We start from the raw sequence: 19,776 nt of genomic DNA, 5'->3' as shown, positions 1-19,776 counted from the left end.
GTCCCAAATGTTTTGCCATATTTCCTGGACTTTAAACGGATTGTGTGCGTAACTTACGCCAAATGATTTGCTGGCAGCATTATTCCCACTTGCACAACATTTCTAGTTTCAGCGACAGTGATGATTTTACAACCCCCAAACTTCCCACTGCACATCATGTCAGCTAAACACTACAGAGCACGTCACAAATACCAAAAGTTGGAAACGAGATATAAACCCTTACTTGGGCACTCATTGAATTACAAATAAACATTCTCTGCAAAATGTCAAGCCGGAATGTCATCATAGTCCATAAAACGGCATAAGTAATATTTTGATTTTTTTAATCGATTGTTACATTTACAATAACGATATATGTATGTAATTATGAAATTGTTTTATGATGCTTATTTATGTATGATAGCTGCAGGTTTGAGGATGTCAAATTCCAGATTATTTTAAGATCTTTTTAAAGGTCACATCACATCGATACAATTCTAAACATTTTAAATTGTAGACATTTTTAAACGTTTAGATGAGCAGTACTGTCTTAAGGCCAAAGATATTTTTCAAAACCTACAAATGATAAACGTGTCATTTTATTACAACGCAGGCCGTCATTTTGGAAAATCAAATGCAAGACTTTCTAAGTTTCTCATTATAATCATTACTTTTGAAAAATGACAGAGGGGAATAATTACACAGTTCTACTGCGTTATGTATGTTGTGTCCATTTTGACTTCCTTGCCCTATTAAAGAGCAACATGGCCCACAAGCGCGAGAAGCTCAAGGTCCTTTGAAGGATGAGTTACTGTTTCACTAGCCACAACACACCTTGGGATGACAAATATTTGTTTGCGTGGACTTTTCAGTCAACATGATCGCTCACCTGCAGTCACCACAAGCATTCTTGAACAAATATCAAGTCAGGGCAAGGAATCACTCTCTGGCTAGTTAGGAATAAGCTGCTTCCAGAACATCAAGTCAAATTGATTTTGAGTCATTTATTCACACTGTTTCTGAATTAACTCTTTTAAGCAAAGTTCTCAAGAGAGAGTAGTGGTGGAGAGCTTGTGAATGCAGGCAACACGATCTCCTCAAAGGTAAACAGGGCCATAGTGCTTTGAAAGCATATCAAGAACAGAACAAAAACACAGCCCAGCCCTGAAATCGTATAACCTTTGCCTCAGATGAACACTGAATCAACATGGCTTGCACTCTGGCAGAAATGACTTTGAATTATTAGAAAAGTAAAGAAAGCGCAGGGAAGAAGTCCTACCTTGGAGTAAGGCTTTAAGAATGGCAACGTCGATGTCCTGGCTCTCCTCAGAGCTGATGTGAAACACAGTAATCTGTTTTGGAGAAAAGCAATTGTCAGCAACAAGGAAAATGTCATCTTTACTCGTACTTGTTTAATTGTTAAACTGTATGTGGACTGCGATGTTACAGTTAAGGCGGACATTATTCTGATCAACAGACTTTTTTTACCTTTCTTATTTTTTCTCTTTAATCCAAGATGACTGAGCGCGTCCCTAAATGTATTTTTGACACGATTTAAAAAAAAAAAAAAAAAAAAAGTCACATTTTTTCCCTTTAGCACTGAAGTTTGACCTATAAAAGCTTTAATACTTGGTGGCATGTTAATTAGGCTACCAAGTTAAAATTATAATTGATCTTAGAACGCTTATTGCATTTAAAGATAAACTAAGTCTTTATTAATACCCGACAGTAAAAATGTTTTGATATTTTTGAAAAGGTAGAGTTATTGATAGGCTCATCTTTGGACATCCCTCTAATAAAATAGAATAGAATAAAAAAAAATCTTCCCTATTATATCACTTTACCAATTCTTTCTTCTTCATACACTCCATCAGAGTCTGAAAAAGATGGATGGCATCACTGTGGCTGAAGTTGAAGGTTTTCTTGATAGTGGCAATGATGTCTGCCTCCACGCCGTCTGGCAGACCGCTGGGGAAAGAAAAAAAATGAACAAAAAACGATTCAGTCAAATATATTGATTTCTTAGCAGCACTATAAAACGTGAACATCAACTGCTTTGGACTGTTACGAGCTTCTACTGACAGGTGATGATTATACGGTGTTGTCAGCGTTTAGTTTGCTGACAAGTAACTTTAAATTCATGTTAATACAGTCTAAATAAATACATGAAAACGGCTTTTTGTCAGAGCTCACAGGTTTATTTTTATGATCCAAAAACAAGAAATCTTATGAATGAAACAATCTAGGCCTTTGACCATTTAGCAACTTAACACCATATTAATGAACAGATGCTATTGCTTCTTTTCTTAACCAACACATTTTCGTTCATTCGATTAATCAAGTATCTGTCTGTCGATTTCTTCATTATTATCGAGTCTACCAGCCAAGCAGATTCATGAAAGGGGCAAAAAAAAAAAAAATCAATTAAATTCCTGTCAAGATGAGGTTACACTGCACATTTGTGGTCAGACTTGTGTTCTACTCAATGAGCGGATTATGCACCTAGTTTGTATTTAATAGACTGTTTTGTGGTTGGAAATTATGCAAAAATGGATCACAGATTTCAACATGTTAACATCTGTGGCTCAGAAGCTATGCACAAACGCCTTACCCGCCTTCCTCAGTTTGCTTGTGGACGTAGGCCAGGATGTCAGCGGCTCGGCCCGTTCCCTCGCAGACCACCACCGGGACGGGAGGGCTCTCTTGAAGATAATCAAGCACGGTCAGGATCACGTTGGGACCACCCTCAAAGATGAGCGCCACCACAGGAACTCCCTGACCAATACCTGCGAGGATGACGACGAAGGGAAAGGAGTGGCTCAACATAAGGCAACGTTCCCCGCTATACCACAGTTTATCGACCACGGCCCTGCTACAGATTTTCTTTCTACCTTCTGTCTACGTATCCACTGTGGAAATCCCCGTCATATAGTTATTCTGTAAACCTCTATTGTATGGCACTTACGCGCATGTATTCTTTGGAGGTTGATGTGCTTCTCCAGGTCCCGCCGTAGTTGGACCTCCGCACCGTACTTGCCCACTGTGCCATCATCAACAAGGAGGAAATGTGAGTGGAGGTTGTTGAGAACATTGAGTTTGCTGAGAGGGTTGAGCAGCGTCTGGTATGGCGCGATGATCTGTGGAGAAATCCCAAAATAAGGCAAATGTTTTTTTTTTTTTGTCTAGCATTTTTTTTTGATACAGCGCAACATGCTGGTCCATCTTACATCTCTCCCGATGAGGTCGGTCCTGTTTTCGATGACTCCCCAGGATGCAATACCAATAGTGCAAATCTTCTTTGACGATCTGGAGCAGTGCTCTTTGAGAGCGTCACCGACATGCTTTGCTACACCTTGGAGAAAGCGATACAAATAACAATCATTTGACAACAGCTGGAGCTGTAACAAAGCGCTTTCCATAAGGAGTAATGTAAATTAGCGGGAAATTAGCACACAAATTAAAACACATAGTTTGAGTAAGCGTCAATCTTTGGATAACAGAGCAACTCTCTGGGCGCTAAAAGCTGGCCACAGAAAGGCATTGGAAAAGTAACAACTGGTCTAATTGACCCTTGGAGGCATCACGTGAACACGGTGAACAGCCTGCACCAGTTTCACACTGCCAAGACACATTTGCAGTGACACATTTAGAGCTCACAATGCTACATGAACATGACGTTAAAGTTTTTGAGCTTTATTTGTTAACGTTTCAACTCTCAAGAGTGGTCTTCAATGAACTGGGGGGGGTGGTGGGGGGGGGGGGGCGAGATTTTATTATTATTCCCTTAGTTATGAACGTTTAGTGGGTTTTCTCCGGTTTCCTCCCACATTGCAAAAAAACATGCATGGCAAGGTTGATTGGACACCCTTTGTCTGAAACTGATGAGATGGGCCCCGACTATTTGAGGAAATAAGGTGATATGACAGATACAGGTGTTAGCATTTCACTTGGGGCGCCTTTCAATTTAGGTTTCAGAGATGCCTTATCATGGGAGATCTCACACACTCACTCTGAACAAGCTATTGTTTTTGCAGTTTTGTGTATATTACCGATGTATTCTTTAAAAATGGACAGGTTTATATGTGGTCATGAAAGCAATGCCAAAACATCAATTCTTAAGGGAGACTAAGTACCAAGTACAGTACATTTTGTCAAGACAACGTAAATCGGAAGGTTATGTACTGTGTCTCCAAACCTGTGTTGACTCCTCCGGTGAGGATCCAGGCACCCGTGGTGACGGCTGCCTTGATGAGGCCCTTGCCCACCACCTGCTTGATGCGCGGGTGCAACTCAAAGTTCTGCACGCCTCCATGGACCGAGATGAGAATCTTGGGCAGCTCCATGTGCCACTCCTTCAGCATCAGCCGCAGGATGCTCTCTGGACGAGAGTCGTGGGACAAACGCACATACTGGACGGACATTTAAAAAGCACACACACAACACACAAGCAAGACAAATTAAGATCACATTTCAAATGTCAACCAAGACATTTCCTAGGGATTATTATTTTCTATTACTTGAAACTAAATTATTTGTCAGGACATAAGAAGGTAGCGTTTGCAAAACATACGTTTGCACAGGTTATGGTGTGACTTTTTCTGTTAAACAGCTGAACAAATTATCTTTATAAAAGAGTAAATGTAGAATAAAAAAAGGAAAAAGTAAGGGAAAAATGGCACTGCAAAAATAGCTCCTTTGTGAGACTAAAGGTAGAACCGACATTTATTCCCATCTTTTTATTACCTGTATTATCATTTTAGTCAATGATATGAACGTTATTATTTTCGCTGATGACACGATAAAAGCCAAATATCCTGCAGCTTCACAGTGACGCTTAAACAAAACGAGAAATTATTTGAATATTTTATGTATTTTCTTTATGAATTAATTTTTTTTATATGAATAGATAACATTTGTAATAAAACAAATGAAAAGACATCTATTCGAAAATAGATCAAAGTATTATCACATTTATTTTTGTATTAAAAAAACTTTTAAACACATTTATAGTCATTATTACTATTACTGCATTTGCTTGAAGAAAATATCAGATATGAAATAAAATGAGAAGCTCAAGTCAAAAACTAATAACATTGAAATCTTCTCCCACAAAAATTATATTTTTGAAGAAATACGTTAAAAAAAATATGAAAAAAACCATACAATTTTGTATACCAACAACAGATATAAAACAAACTTGTTCACGCTGTTTATATTAACTAAAAAATATTATTTGAATATCATCATTTCCAAATGGACTCAGCAGTTGAGATGTGGGGTTTTGACGACAAAGCTGACTTCTGTGTATTTGTGTTAATATTTCCCGGCCCACCACATACATAGTACTTGAAGAACACCCAAAATGGCCTCCTGCATCGAGGCATACAGAACTCCTTCCTACCTTGGCTTTATAAGAGTGCGAGCCTCCCTGGAAGTTAACGACACCATAGGCGTCAGTGGGGCTGGCCTCTGTGTGTTTTTCCACCGACCACTCCTCCAGCTCCGGCGCGGGCCCGCCGGCGCTCTCAGCCGTCTTCACGTCCGAGTACTTGTTGGCCAAGCTGGCTGTGAAGCCAACATGCTGCCGCACCAGACGCCCGCAGCAGCACCTGCGCACACACACACGCGTGGTAACAAACCAACCAACTATAGATCGTTTTAAAGTTATTTCACGACCAGTTTAGAATCTTTTCCTAGGCTCTTGCAACTGTGGAAAATTGATTAAACTTTATTGTATGTTACAAAGCTACCAGAGAGAGAAGAAATAAAAGAAAAGTAGTGTTGTTGGAGATTGTGTGGAAGTTTTAAGCAGACAGGCATTTGAAATGGAAGTACTTTTAAGCTTCCAGATCAGTTCTAGGCTTCAGGCATTAACTGACTTTTACAACATTGGAATACATTTGACTAATGGTTATGTTATCGTCATTGATTTCAGGCTTATGAAAGGGTTAAAAATAAACGTATGATGCCATTCCAGCAGCGTCTTTTTCATGGACGCTCAAGACAATGCCAAACCACATTGTGCATGTGTTACACAAAGAGCGGCTTTGTCGTAAAAGAGTGCGCCCGCCTACAGTCCAGACCCGTCTCAAGTATTAAGCAGCGTAAAATATCACAACGGAGACCGCGGACTGTTGAAGCTGTCCATCAAGCAAGCATAGGAAATAATTCCACCAGCAAAGCACCAACAATTAGTATCCTGACCTCAGTTCGCAAACGTTTATTTAGTGTTTGTTTGGAATGTGTTGCAGCCATAAAATTCAAAGTCATTGATTATTTGCTAAAAACAATCAAGTTTATCAGTTTAAACATTAGATATTCAATTAAATATAGCTTGAACATGACATTTTAACACCATCTAAGAATGTTTGAAAAATGAAAAAAAAAGTGACTACTGTATTTATCATTTAATGATCTTTACAACTGAGGTCATGATCATGAAAATTTATGGGCAACATCAGGTTCTTGACTCAGGTGATTAGCTTGGCCAAGAATGTGCTATCACAAAGCCTGGAAGTTAATTGTTTCCTGAGGCGGTTTCTGCTGGGTTGAATTACACTCTCTGCCTTCAGGCTGCTTCTGGGTAGCAGAGATTCTCTTCAGGATAATCCTGCCTGACCAAATAATGTAGGAAACAAAAGACAGAGGCAGTACTCACCGGACTAGCTGCTGGCAAATCTGGCATCCTGGAAGGCATCTAGATGGAATTTAAGCACATGACATGAAGCATTCACAAGCCTGAATTCAAACAGAGTCCACGGCGAGCGCAACCATGAAAGAACATCACCATGAGGGCCAACGGGACTTTTAACTGGGCTGTTGGGACCTTTAAAAGGAGTTTCGGAAGCTGATTATATACATTGGGGGCAGCCAAGGGTTGAGGCAACATGATCGTTTTAAATGTGGCCTGTGAGAATTACAAAATCGGAATATGTATTTTGATGAAATTGATTAAAGAAACCTTTTACTTGCTAGTTTGCTCTTTGATTGCCTGTTGTAGAGGATTATGTTTATCTTATTTGGTTTGGTAAATGAATAATACTGTATATTACAAAATAAAATAAACACATGTGTTGAGGGCTCCTAATAATAAAAAAACACAGATCGAGCGAGAAATGTGTAGACGTGTCTATCGTGATAGGATAGAAAAGATCTTTACAAGGGAAGGAGGAGGAGGAAGCAGACAGATTGGACTGAAGGATCAAAAAACAGAAACGACAAAGGCCAAAAAATGTGATTGGGTAAAGAAGATAGAGTAAGCGTGGGAGCATTTCACACTGAGCAGCAAGTTGAACACAGTGACGTGCAATCATTGTAACTTCAACAGCATAACTTCAATGTGAGCGGAATGGAGAGGAGGACCCGAGACAAGGTCAAAACCTATGAGATTAACTTGAATGTCGCTCTTTAATGTAGCGTTAGCGCTGTGAAGGGTTAGACTTCTCTTCCTTATGTCTAATTTGCCGCTAGCTTCTTACGATAGTGACGAGTCTTGAAAGTGAAGCATCAGGTTTGCCGATGGAGCCTGACGGCAAGAAGCAGAGCAAAAAAAAAAAAACAAAAAAAAACGCACAATTTCCAATGGACTAAGTTTTATTTATTTGTATTTGTGTTAGAAACCACAATTGGAAATATTTGTATGAAATACAATTCGCGGCTATGTGCAATATTAATTTAAGAAATTAAAACTATTCTGTAATCGGATAAAGGAGACCAAATGGTCATTCGTTAAGTAAAATGTTCCATTTTTGTTATACTTCTTTTAAAATTACAAAATATATGTCATCCAATTACTAGATTTTTCAGTGGACTTTTCAGTAGAATATTTGATTACTCAAATAATCGATCGCTGCAGCCCTACATAGCACTTCCACTGTGAGATGACGGGGGACATGTATTATGTGACAGACACGTTAGAAGCTCCAATGACTGCTTGAACAGTGACAGACAACAATTTTCATTTTGTTCCATAATAAGGGCAGCCTAATATGTGGGCCATGATTCAAAGTTCAGTAACCTAACCATGAGCGCAGAAAAGGCAAATTATTGATTGAAAAGAAAACACAAAGAAAAAGAATAACTGTACCGGAAGGTAGAGGAATGCACATTTGTTACAAAGAGTAACTAAAAGTGGAGATGATTTATTACACAAGGCCATTAAACAGCACAGTCCACCAACTGAAGGAATAACCAACAACTTTTACAGTATATATAATAACAGTATTATGCACCATGCACCAACAGTATCCTTGTCCCTTTTTGAGAAACACAAATACAACAACAAAAAACAACTAAATAATTAGCATGGTTGTCATTAGATTTTTCCCTCATGCCACAAAAAGTTTATTTAGATCAACACTAAACTGTACACCTCATAAGAGTCCCACTTCCTGTGTATTCCCGAATCATGTCAAAAAGTTGAAATCATTAGTAAGTGAGATATTAATTCATGTTTGGAATTGCAGTGGCAAAGTTAACCAATGCCTGACTGTGAGAATATGTAAATAGTTTGTGTATTTTTAATCATGTTTTTATACACTATTTGTATCAATGATAATTACACACACACACTCACAGCTACTCACATTATTGCTTCAGCACACATGCGCACAACTGGCACACCCACACGCTTGTTTAAGTTTCACTTTCCATAAGTTTCGTTTTCCTCTGAATAAAAGATCAAGTGGTTGGTCGGGGAAGTCAGAGAGAGTGCGGGAGATTGAACTGGCAAGACGCCTACTTCACCTCCTGACTTCTCCTCCCATCCGCGATGGTGAAAAGACAAAGCCTTCCCTGGTTATTCCTCTGGTTCTCTGCATTTCATTCAGTCTAAGAAGGCGTCAGGACCTTTTTAAACCTGACACTGACTCTTAATCTGGTTCTATGCTAAAAGTGAATGGGTTCTGTTCTGGATTGTATTTGTATAAAAAAATCCATTTAATTTAGGATCCTTGGAAGAGATCAAACATGGCTGGCAAATGAAAATAAATTGAATTCAGCGGTCACTCGAGTTGAACGAACATTGTCAAGCTATAATTACAGTCTGCATCTTAAAGGCAAGGTTGGACGCGTCGCAAGCTCATTTATGCAATGTGGTTGAGGTTTGGGCCTCGTCAAACACACGCAATAGAATTGCAACGTTTCCACGGCAACCACCACCAGACTCACAATGGGAGAGCAAACACATACCTGTGGGGGTCCTTTGACACTGGAAGTATGTACACACATTCCCTCTTGGTGAAAGTGCTTTCTATCCAGGGTTTCTGGGACTGACAAGAGAAGAGAAGATGAATATTGTGAGTAAATAAGGCAATAAAATCGGCCAAATTTAAACAATTAAAAAAATATGAATAAATAGCAACAGCTGAGAAGCTATACTGCATAGAACCTCAAAATGTCAGCCAGTGATTACAATTTTAAAAAGACAATCACAATCCATTTTTTTTCTTTTTCTAATTCCCAAAACAAGGATTAAGGTTTCAGAAATGTTCAATTATTTTATTTTTCAGCCGGGGAGGACCTCAATAGGATTAATACGCCTGATCCCTCCGAGAATATGCAAGGAATCCATTAAAGCACTTCAGCTATTTCTTAAAAGTCTGAAAACAACCTACAAAGTCAAAAGAGGAAACAAAGAGGCTGCTTTGGGTTTGTTATTTGTGCAAGACAAAATTTTAGGGTCAGTCTACATAAGGATGACTTTTTGTTTTGATTTACCGAAGTTTAATCTTTTTCAGCAAATCATATACTGAATGAATTAATTAAAAAAGTTTAAATTCAAATAATATAGATTTGATACTGATAATACATTTGGCTACAAGTGATTTTTTTTAAATCCTTGTTTTACATGTTTGGACGCCTTAATGGAATAAAATTTACCGTGTATACATCAAAACAAGTTTCATCTGGATCTGATTGAGATTGCACCTTTTGTTGGACTCTAAATGGGAACAATTCCTTTTCACATGTTAAATCGCTGCAATCTGGCAAATGTTACACATTCTGAGTTAAAAAAAGAAGGTACACTGGGTCAGGATCGGTAAAGCAAAATCAGGTTTTATCCACACCAAATCAAGATTGTGCATTTGGCTGTCATAAATGAATCCTGCCAAATTTTAATTCCATGTGTTCAGACACTAAACGCTCATCTCGTATCGTTTGTTATTTGCCAAAATTAAACCAACTTGTATCCAATAAACAAACCATTCTTCTATTAATTGACAACAAACCGAATAATTGTTTACAGCCATGGTTTAACTAAAACTTGTCCAAATCGTCTGCGTTCAGCCTCCCGATGGTCATTCTTCTCTTGTAATTTCTGTCTGTAATTTACTTGAGAAATCAATGGCTGAGCCAGTAACGGAATCAGTTTCAAAAGGTTTGCTGAGTATATCAATTCCTTTCGCGATATTGCTTGTTTACTTTTTTTTAATCACTAAACAATACCAAATAAACAAAAATAATGCGTTCATAAACAGTCATCTGGGGGAAAAAAACGTTTTGTAATGCACTTTAATGCAAAATAAAAATGACTCAGATTGATTGCTGGAATACATGATATAATAATCAATTCTAAAAATATTTGATAGGACCAAGCTTACCAACATCCAATCCAAAATGTGGGTTTGGTTTGGCAGCAGTTTAAAATGATCACGGAAAATCCCATGAACGTTGAGAAGATTTGTATTGTGGATCTTTGACAACCTCTAATTCGATTTAGATGACATTTGCTGGGTATGCAGCAGGGTCACAAAGTGTACTGTCAAACCAAGTTTCATCTGGCCCCCCTTTGACTCCAAATGCGCATTCGGAAGCGGTTCAGTAAGCTCTGTAGCTTCTAAAAAAAAGAAACGATCCCCAGATCGCGTGCTAGCATACCTGACTGTCTTCTTCATCTTCATCTCGGTATTTAAGCGCTTTGTAGAAAAACATCCCAGTGCTTCTTCACGCATCTCCTGGAGCAAAACCACAATTGCCCCAATGTGCCTTCAACGACCAATCGCCAAAATCAAATCGGCCTCAGTGAGAGCCTTAGCGTAATGTCCTGCGTTTAGAGCAGAGATCTGGACAAGAGTTCAAAGCGGAGTGCTCGGTGAGAGGTGGCTGCCCAACAATAACGCCGCGGACAGTTAATGTGTAAGAAGCCTCTCTCGGGAGGCTGATGAATGTGTCTGAGAACAAGTAGATGTTAGACTAGGGTGAGAGAGGCCCCAGACCAAGGAGGTGCGGGACAGGATGAGCGGATGGGCAGAGGCCTCCATGATAAACAACCATCTAACTACTGGATACACCACCTGCTGTGACACAGACAAACACACACGCACACATCATTACTGACATTGGGCAACAGGGGTGGGCACGTCCTTGAATAACGAAAGGTAATGTTATATTATTATATATTTGAACTCAGTGAACTAAATTGTATTTAATTCAGTAAATGTAATCATAAATGGATACAATGTTCCTATTTAAATTGTAGAATCTTTTGGACTTTTCTGAACCCCAGGAATGTATGGATCCGTACTGAGTCGTGCCATCATGGTGTTGACTCGTGGTGTGGGCCTTCCCCAGACCGCAAACTCGTGGAGACCAAAGTAGAGCAATCCGTTTTGCCTCAGTTGCTTCAAGATGTCATTAATGAACTATTCCACACCGTCAAGCAAATTTGTGGGGTCAATCAATTATTCAATAAATAAATACGCCCATTCCTTATCATAGCTGCAGGTAATTCACTTCGACCTGAAATCCACCTCGTCCAGCACAGCGGTAAAACCGGATTGCGCTGGGCTAACCTGTAACCATGGCACCTGAGAATGTCAGCCAACAAAAAGGCTGCAGCTCTCTGGACACCCTGCCAAAAACACAGATATACACTTCAACTTCCTCACTCACTCTTCCCATCGACGTTTATTTTACCGGCCTCAAAGCAAGAAGAGTTTTAGGATCCTTTTTTGTTGCTGTGTGAAATATCACCCAGCATCCCCACAATTGTCTCAGTAACTTTAAATTCAGGAAGCAAATGTTTCTGGTGCTCAAGTGCCGTCTTCGTGCCCGCAACAAAGCCGGTGAAGTCATCGTTCCTCCGGGCCTCTTTGCGTGACCAAAGACGATCCAACCACCCCCACCCATTGGAAAGATCGAAACAGGCAATCGGGTCGGTCCTTTAGCATGACAATGAAGGCAGACATGAAGCACGAGATGCATTTGTTTTTTTTCCCTCAACATTTACTGCCACAACACAAGTACGGCTTGAGGGAGATTCCATTCATTGTTATGCAGAGTAGCTGCATTTCTTGTTTGGATTGTAAATCCTGCCATCTACATCCTCACTTTGTGCCCCAAAATTGTCAAACAGCCCAAACAGGTGGATTCACATTGCAATCTGCGTCCTATCAAGCCATCGCCAATTCATTTTGATTCATCAGTCGTGGCTTCATAGCAGAAACATAATAACAGCTTTGTTGACTTTTTCTGAGGCAGAGATTAGCATCGGTTAACAATGCATTTAATTTAATTTCTTGGTAATTTTGTCAAGGGGGGAGGGCATCTGGGCACCTTGATATTAGAGCCTGCTGGTATGATAAATGTGAGCAAAAAGTATAACTGGTATCGGTATTTGTTTGGATGTAAAGATTCATCGAAAATCGATATAATATCGATTTAAGATATGCATCTCTGTAAAAAATAAAACAATGGATTCCCAACAGTCGCTCTCTCATGTCTCTGTGGTAAACAAACTGCATGCGCATTCGTGGTAATCCTATGGCGGACTGAAAGTAGCAAAATTGAATAAATATGCCATGAAATGTTTAATTATAATTGTCATTAAAATAATCAATGTGTCATTAATTAAATAAATTACCAATGATTATATATATATATATATATATATATATTACCTGTCAAACTCGTCCATCAAAGTTAGTGGGCGGGGCTAAACGCTGACGAACTCAAATCTTGTCTAAGCCATTACTTTGGCCAGAAGTATTTTTTTCCATATAAATGATTGGTTTTAATTAACTAATGACACATTTATGTATTTCTATTTAATTAATAGATGAAACATTTAATTAATGACACTCAACGATTTAATCGTGCATTAATTTATTTATTTAATTTTGGCACTTTCAGTGCTCTATATAATCATCCGTGATATAAAACAGAAGCATTGCGGGTATGAGTTTCATGGCTAAACCGTGTTAGCGTTAACAACTCAGTCCAAAAGAGGGGCGCATTTCACCAAAAGACTTAATAAAAATTAAACCTTCCTTCAGTAGCAGCACACCGGTGATGAACGAGCATCTACAAAGAAAGCACGTTGCGGTTGATGCCCGATTTTATTTCTGACAGGCACAGTAGTGTCTGGAAGCTAGCTGGAGTTTGCACACACAATCTACCGTGTGCATCTGATGGAACACCGGACGCTATGCCTTGTGGTTGTACGCCAACATATTGTAGCGTCTATTGTGGATTATGGCGGCATTAGTCACGGAACTCGCGTTCATTAAAAACCAACACACATTTTTTGTATACCCATGGTTGACGTTGAACAGCAATATGTGCTATGATGCCATCACGGTCACTCGATGGCGAGTACGGACCGCATTTTAAATGAGTAGATTATATTATGCATACAAATGATTTCAGTATTGTCTACATTAACCAGCATCTATTTAAAAAAAATAATAAAATAAAAATCAAATCAAATCGGGAACTGAAAATCAAATTGGGGCTTGAGTGAATCGTTCCATCCCTTCTACTTGCCCATCCCTAGTGACAAAGGCCACAATCAACATTTCTCTTAAAGTATATGTGGTGGAATGGATGAGGGCCAAGTCATGGCCCTTGCGGTATTTTTGACAAAGCAATGTACAATGTACAACTGTAGTGCACTGCTTCATCTTGGAGTTGCCGTTCCTAACATGTCGATCCTCTCATTTATGTTTAAAAAAAAAAAAAAAAAAAAACACACAAAAAGCGTGATGCAGTAACACACAAAGCCACCTCAAAACACAAGCAACAAGATTTTATAATGGAAATCTGTTGTATAAATACCACACTGACAGTGTCAATCAAAACTGAAAATAACCATCTTCATAAAGATGGTACTCGATCGCAAGACCATTACGTTGTCCCCATCTTTTTTGGAGCTCAGAAATAATACCAACAGGACAAATTAACCACAAGCACGCGCAGGATCCGGAGCTTCCGACACACCTCAGTGAATTTGACTTTTCTATTGACTTCTCTTCTTTTTTTCTTTTTCGGCATAGAAAGACCATAGCCGAGATTCAAACGTAAAACCTCAGAACTGCGAGGCACATGTGATGACCACGTGTATTGCTGCGATTGACATGAGTGAAATACATTTAAAAAAAAGAAAACAACATGGATGGGGGAACTAAATCGGCGCCTTTGGAAGGGTTCCACTGAGCGAGTCATGAGACCAAAGCGTGACAGCTCAAACACTTGTTCCCTGTGGCCACGGCTCAGCACGCCGTGCCTCGCTGCTAATACGTTAAGCAAGTGCGCATCCCGGTGAAGCACAGCATGTGATGCCTTACTCTATATCTGGAGCTCATGGTTATGTGGGCCAAAGGGAAGCAGTGCTGGTTAAAGGGCAGTGGGAAACATTTAGTTAGGCACGTATATGACCAAACACGTGCAGCATCCTTACACTTACTGTCCAAACTAGCCAATATGAAAATGCAGTTGGCAGAGTATGCGAGGAAACAGGAACTTCACTTCATTGCACTGGATTAATTGAGAAATGAGCCACTGTGAGGCTGTGACCGAGTACGCTCAAAAGTCTGTTCAAGGCCAGTGGAAAGAACTTTATCAGTCATCTTCAAATTAGCAAGTGTGTGCGGGGTTGAAATGGATTAGTGCGTGAGATAACACTGCTCTCAGAAACACGCCGCGGTCACACACACACGCACGCACGCACGCTCGTGCACACACGGCAAGAGTTTACCCAAGAGCACAACTGAGTGATGCAAGATTCATTACTCACAGCTCAGAGGCCACTACGGAAAGACTGAGCTGATCACATCCATAGTAATGCTCGACGAGCATGTGACATGAAAACTGGATGCGACAACCTACTGTAGCTTGGAAGTAGACTCTGTATTTCTTTTCACAATTTTATGCTGTTGTTGGACATCTCCCACTCAAGTGTGAAATATTCACCCCTCTGCGTCCAGACTGCAAATGAATGGCACTTGAGCAAAGCCACCACTGGCCAATTTAAACATATCCCCTTCAAATCATCAAGCTTTGAAAGTAAAACAATTCAGAAGTCAACCGGTCCAGCGACATGCAAATTGTGTTCAACTTTCAAGATTTGACTGTAAAGGACAAGTGGCTAAATAACTTAAGTCATTCAAAACAAGCCTTACAGATGTATTTAATCGTCCATTAAGTTAACATTCGAGCATTGCAATTTTTTAATTCTGACAGGATGATAGAAGAAATATAAAATCATCACTGTATTAAAATCACCGCCCTAAAATTTATTTTTTTTTTAAGATCAGTTTATTTTTTTAAACAAAATATAGACTAACACATAAACAAATGTGTACTGTTAAGATTAAATACATAAATGAAAAAAAATACATGTTAATCTTCTGCTTTAAATCTTGTCATCTAGTCACAGCGTCACTGGTGAGCTATTTTTAGAACAGACCCCCGGCTACTCTTGTTGTCCGTGTGTTTTTTTTTTTTTTTTTTTTTGTGTGGTCTTGTTTTTAAAACTGCAGATCAATCAAAAGCCATAAGTATCAGTAACGTGTCTCTTTGGTTTTAGCTCCTCCCTCCTTCTCCCTGCCTAACTGCTCCCCTTTGCTCCCAGCTTGCGAAAGAGAAAAAAATATATAATTGGAGGCAATTATCGTCAAATAAGCAACTGGTTTACTCAACTTTGAAAGCAAACCAATCATTTGGTGCAATGCTCAGAAGTCCCCGGAAAATAAATATAAGGATCAATTTCGTTCTGGCAAATAGAGGGAATTTCAAGCCAGTGTCGACGAGTGTTCTTTGCCACTAGAACTTTGAAGATCTTCGTTTTCGCAACCGTTTTAATTTTCATAAATTGTTCGCAAATAGGTCGGTGTGATTACAATCCATTTTGAACAATGTGCGGAGTGTTGCGTGTATTGTGACAGCTTGTGTGTGACTGACAACTGTGATGTATGGATGCAGAGTGCGTATACAAGGAGCCGAGGAGAATGAGCGGGCGATTGTTAAGTCGAGAGTTTAACAACAAGTGAGTGTATATATACACACCTTCAGATGACAATGTAGGAGACCAACCCACTATAACGAGTGGACTCAGTACCAGCAGAATAAAGGGACCTAATCTCACCGTGCGTCATTTATAGCATGGTAGAGCATCACATTAAAAACAATAACGCAAAGCTAATAACCACAGCCTATATATCGTACCATTCATCCAGTCTCGATGAGTCTAGTTTCCAATCCATGTCCGGGTGATCTGACAAAATGGGTTGCTCGAAACATTGCCGGTACACTTAAAGGTTTACAGATTGGAACCAGCATTTGATTAATGATTACTCATTGAACAATTCAGCTCATTATCTACTTTAGCACCATTACATGGGGGCTGCTCCCTTTACGACATATTACATTCCGAGGTCACAAATGGCGCGCAATGGACTAGTTTGCAGAGCGGTGTGAGAATATGTCATTACATGGCACTAGAAAGCCTGTTGAGTAACGACCTTTAACGATTTTTCATGTGGTTGTTTTCTAATTATGACCAACAAGTGTTTTCATCCAAATATTGATTGTAATTAGGACTTTACTACAACATTTCAACTTGTCACGTTCCTAAAATAATGGCTAAATTCATTTTTATTTCATCAGAAAACAAAAAAAGGGAACCAAATAGAGAAATTATTCATTAATAATAAGCATTTTGCATGGTTTGTTCAACTGCCGATAAAGGCAATTTTAAAAGTGGTGGCCATCAGCCTGAGATGATGACAATGGCTAAAAAGAATTCATGTAAAAAAAATGACACTGGCCTCTTATTTTAGCAACAAATGTAAAATGAAGGTTACATCGGCTCGCAAAGAACGATGCTCCGCTTTAAACCAAGGACCTCCTGTATTACGCTCAAACCTTAGAGCGCTAATGACTATTGTTTTACAACTGTATAAACTTGCAAGTGTCAATTTAATATGCAGTAAATACAATTTGTGCAGGACATACAAGCCGAGAATTGGCATGAATAGAGAAAAACTGAGTAATTGAAGCACCCTAAAAATGTTAATAATTGCCTATGTCACAAGTTTAGAAACATAACAGTTAGTCATCAGTTATCTATGGGTGCGTTCAAAAATACGCCCTGAGAGCGGCAAATGTTCCCACCCAGTTTTCTCAGGGGCTATTTCATTGCAAATGAGCCAATTTCACTGAATTGGTCGGAAAATGATTTATTTACAAAGAAAGAAAAATTACATTGAAGTGATACTTTGGCACCTCAGCCACTAGCAACACATGATAATTAAATGACTGGTCAAGCCTATTTATTTGTAATAAAACACAATATTGTGGTTTTTTTTCCAAATACCACAAGCTTTTTTTTTCTTCTTTTTACAATATCGTGAGTTGTTTTTTTTTTTAAATCAGCAACCACCCAACAATATTGTAATGATAATCGTACCGTGAGGTTCATATTGCGATATCGTATTATGACGTTTGGATATCGCCCCTTCCCTACTAGTTACAGTAAAAGCGTTGAGACGCTTCACTTGTTAGATAATTCGCAAGACGGATTTTAAGAAGCTAATTTTCTAAGTTGCATACTTTTAATATGACGTCAACATTGAAATTCCAAATCTTTGGTGCTAAATAGAAGACTAACTTAAACTGTCAGATCATTGTAACAGATTTAAAAAGCAGGACAAAGTAGCCTAAATTTCAAAACTCATTAACACTTGTAAAAATGAGAGTGACGTACACGGGGGTCCTCGGGACTCCCCTCTTTGGTTGCTCAGTCAAACATGGTCAAGCATTCGCTTCTTGTGCATTGATGAACTCATAAATCTCAGGACACATGACCATACACACTTCATACATGTATTGCGGTATTATGCGTCAATTGTGCCGATACATTATTGTTGAAGTGACGAGCGAGTGGACAGTGAAAACGCCAGAGAACGATGTATCCGCACATAGGAGGTGCTTCATCTGAGAGTAATATTTGTGCAACAATGGGCGAGTGCTTTTGATTGCATTGACATTGTAACTCAAATTTTAAACTATTATTTGTGGCATCTTGGTGGGTGGGTATGGCCCCTTATAGCCCGCCCGTGGTGACGGGTGTGCTTTAAAGTCAAAGTACTGTACCACTGTAATTTCCTAGCAAGGACTTGATTGGTGCCATCTTGTGGAATCTTACGTGGTTGAGAAAGAGTGCAGAAAAAGCTAGCTTTTTCAGCAAATAGCTAAGGAGACGTTCGCATACCATACAAAAAAAACTTGCATTTGTGATAACAAATGCACAAAATTTCTATCAACAGATTACAAGAGCGCTGGCACACAAACTGACAGCGTCAATCAAAAGTGATTGTCAAATCTCTCTAAAGGCCTAATTTCCGTCAAATATATGTAAAAGTTGAGAAAGAAAAAAATTAGAGTAACATCAACTCAACACCTGGAAACTGCCCAGGGGGGAAGAGCCCAAGGCGGGAGTGCATGGCTCCAGCGGCGGTCTCAGCACATCTTCCCCTCCGTGACAGAACAAACTGTCCTAACGAGTCAGTTGAGCTTCAGTACGGTCCGGTCCCAGTGACGACGACCACTCAGCGGCCATGGCAACTCGTCTTTCGACCACAACTATGTCGTTACGAACGTCAATATTTGCGGTCGAAATTCCGGGTTGTCTTTTGTGATTGACACCGCCGCTAACGCCAGAGTTGCTACTCTAAGCTAGTTAGCATATAGCACTATGAGTTAGCCACTTAGCCTGCTGTGCGCCCCGTGTTGGGGGGGGGAAGCGTGAGGCTTCACATGCTGGCGCCTTTTAATGGCGTTAAAGGGCCACCGGGTGTTCGCGGGAGTGTCGAAAATCACAAGCGATATCCTTTTGAGTCGAAGAGGCAAACGCATGCACGAGTGGACCTGGCACTCGCGCTCCGCGCTCAGTCACGACGACCCACCAGCGCCAATTTGACAAGCCGACAAAAGCGCCTCAAAGACGGGCTACGAGGAGAGGAGGGAGCGGCCACGTACCATTCTCGTCACCGTTGAGACTCAAGGGAAGCTGCGTCGTGGCTTGTAGCCATCTATCGGCGGTGCTCTGTGTTATTTGCTTCGGAGAGAAAGCCCGGTGGACGCTGGAGAGATCCGCTTCGGCTGCAGCTCCAACGGAAGGTTGCTTTTTCATAATTGTGCGACTCCAGACTGGCGTGGCGGAGCGGCTGAGTCAGCCTGCCCAGCTCTCACTTGTCACATGGCCGGGGAGGAGTCTCCTAGCACATGTGCCTTTGTTTTACTTCACATCATACTTGCCATCCACAAGCCAAGTGGCGTTTTGTGGGCGAAAATACGTGACAACGGTAGAGTACTTACGAGGGAAACAAACTCATTATCTTTTATACTATTTTAGTCAAGTCAAACATTTTCTTTACAGTATTTTCTATGCGACCTCACGAGTCTCAACTCAGTATTCTGATTCATATTTCTATTGTAGAATATGATTTCAGCCGCAAATCCGCCCGTTGTCAGTATTAGACGTGATCGGCTTGCTAGATGTGTTTGGGATCCTTCGGG

The 19,776-nt window shown here is 39.9% G+C and overlaps 1 protein-coding gene across 2 annotated transcripts in view; it reads right to left on the bottom strand.

The window, feature by feature from the left end:
• Positions 1–11,029, bottom strand: part of trpm7 (transient receptor potential cation channel, subfamily M, member 7) — a 34,836-nt gene extending 23,807 nt beyond the window's left edge. The window contains exons 1-10 of one of the 2 annotated variants that reach the window (XM_088295833.1): positions 10,858–11,029; positions 9,169–9,248; positions 6,638–6,676; positions 5,381–5,588; positions 4,175–4,388; positions 3,207–3,331; positions 2,945–3,116; positions 2,591–2,765; positions 1,824–1,947; positions 1,259–1,331 (exon numbers count right to left, since the gene is read on the bottom strand). In XM_088295833.1, coding sequence (XP_088151959.1) covers positions 1,259–1,331; positions 1,824–1,947; positions 2,591–2,765; positions 2,945–3,116; positions 3,207–3,331; positions 4,175–4,388; positions 5,381–5,588; positions 6,638–6,676; positions 9,169–9,248; positions 10,858–10,911 — 1,264 coding nt within the window. In that variant the 5' untranslated portion in view covers positions 10,912–11,029. The remainder of the gene's footprint in view (positions 1–1,258; positions 1,332–1,823; positions 1,948–2,590; positions 2,766–2,944; positions 3,117–3,206; positions 3,332–4,174; positions 4,389–5,380; positions 5,589–6,637; positions 6,677–9,168; positions 9,249–10,857) is intronic. The other variant, XM_088295832.1, reaches the window with a different exon arrangement.
• Positions 11,030–19,776: the final 8,747 nt, after the last annotated feature.

Source organism: Idiotropiscis lumnitzeri, chromosome 5 (assembly GCF_059441095.1).
Source record: "Idiotropiscis lumnitzeri isolate Australia: NSW breed Sydney's pygmy pipehorse chromosome 5, RoL_Ilum_1.0, whole genome shotgun sequence".
NCBI classification, from domain to species: domain Eukaryota; kingdom Metazoa; phylum Chordata; class Actinopteri; order Syngnathiformes; family Syngnathidae; genus Idiotropiscis; species Idiotropiscis lumnitzeri.
The sequence above is the reverse complement of the archived record's forward strand: the minus strand, read 5'-3'. Positions and strand labels throughout refer to the sequence as shown.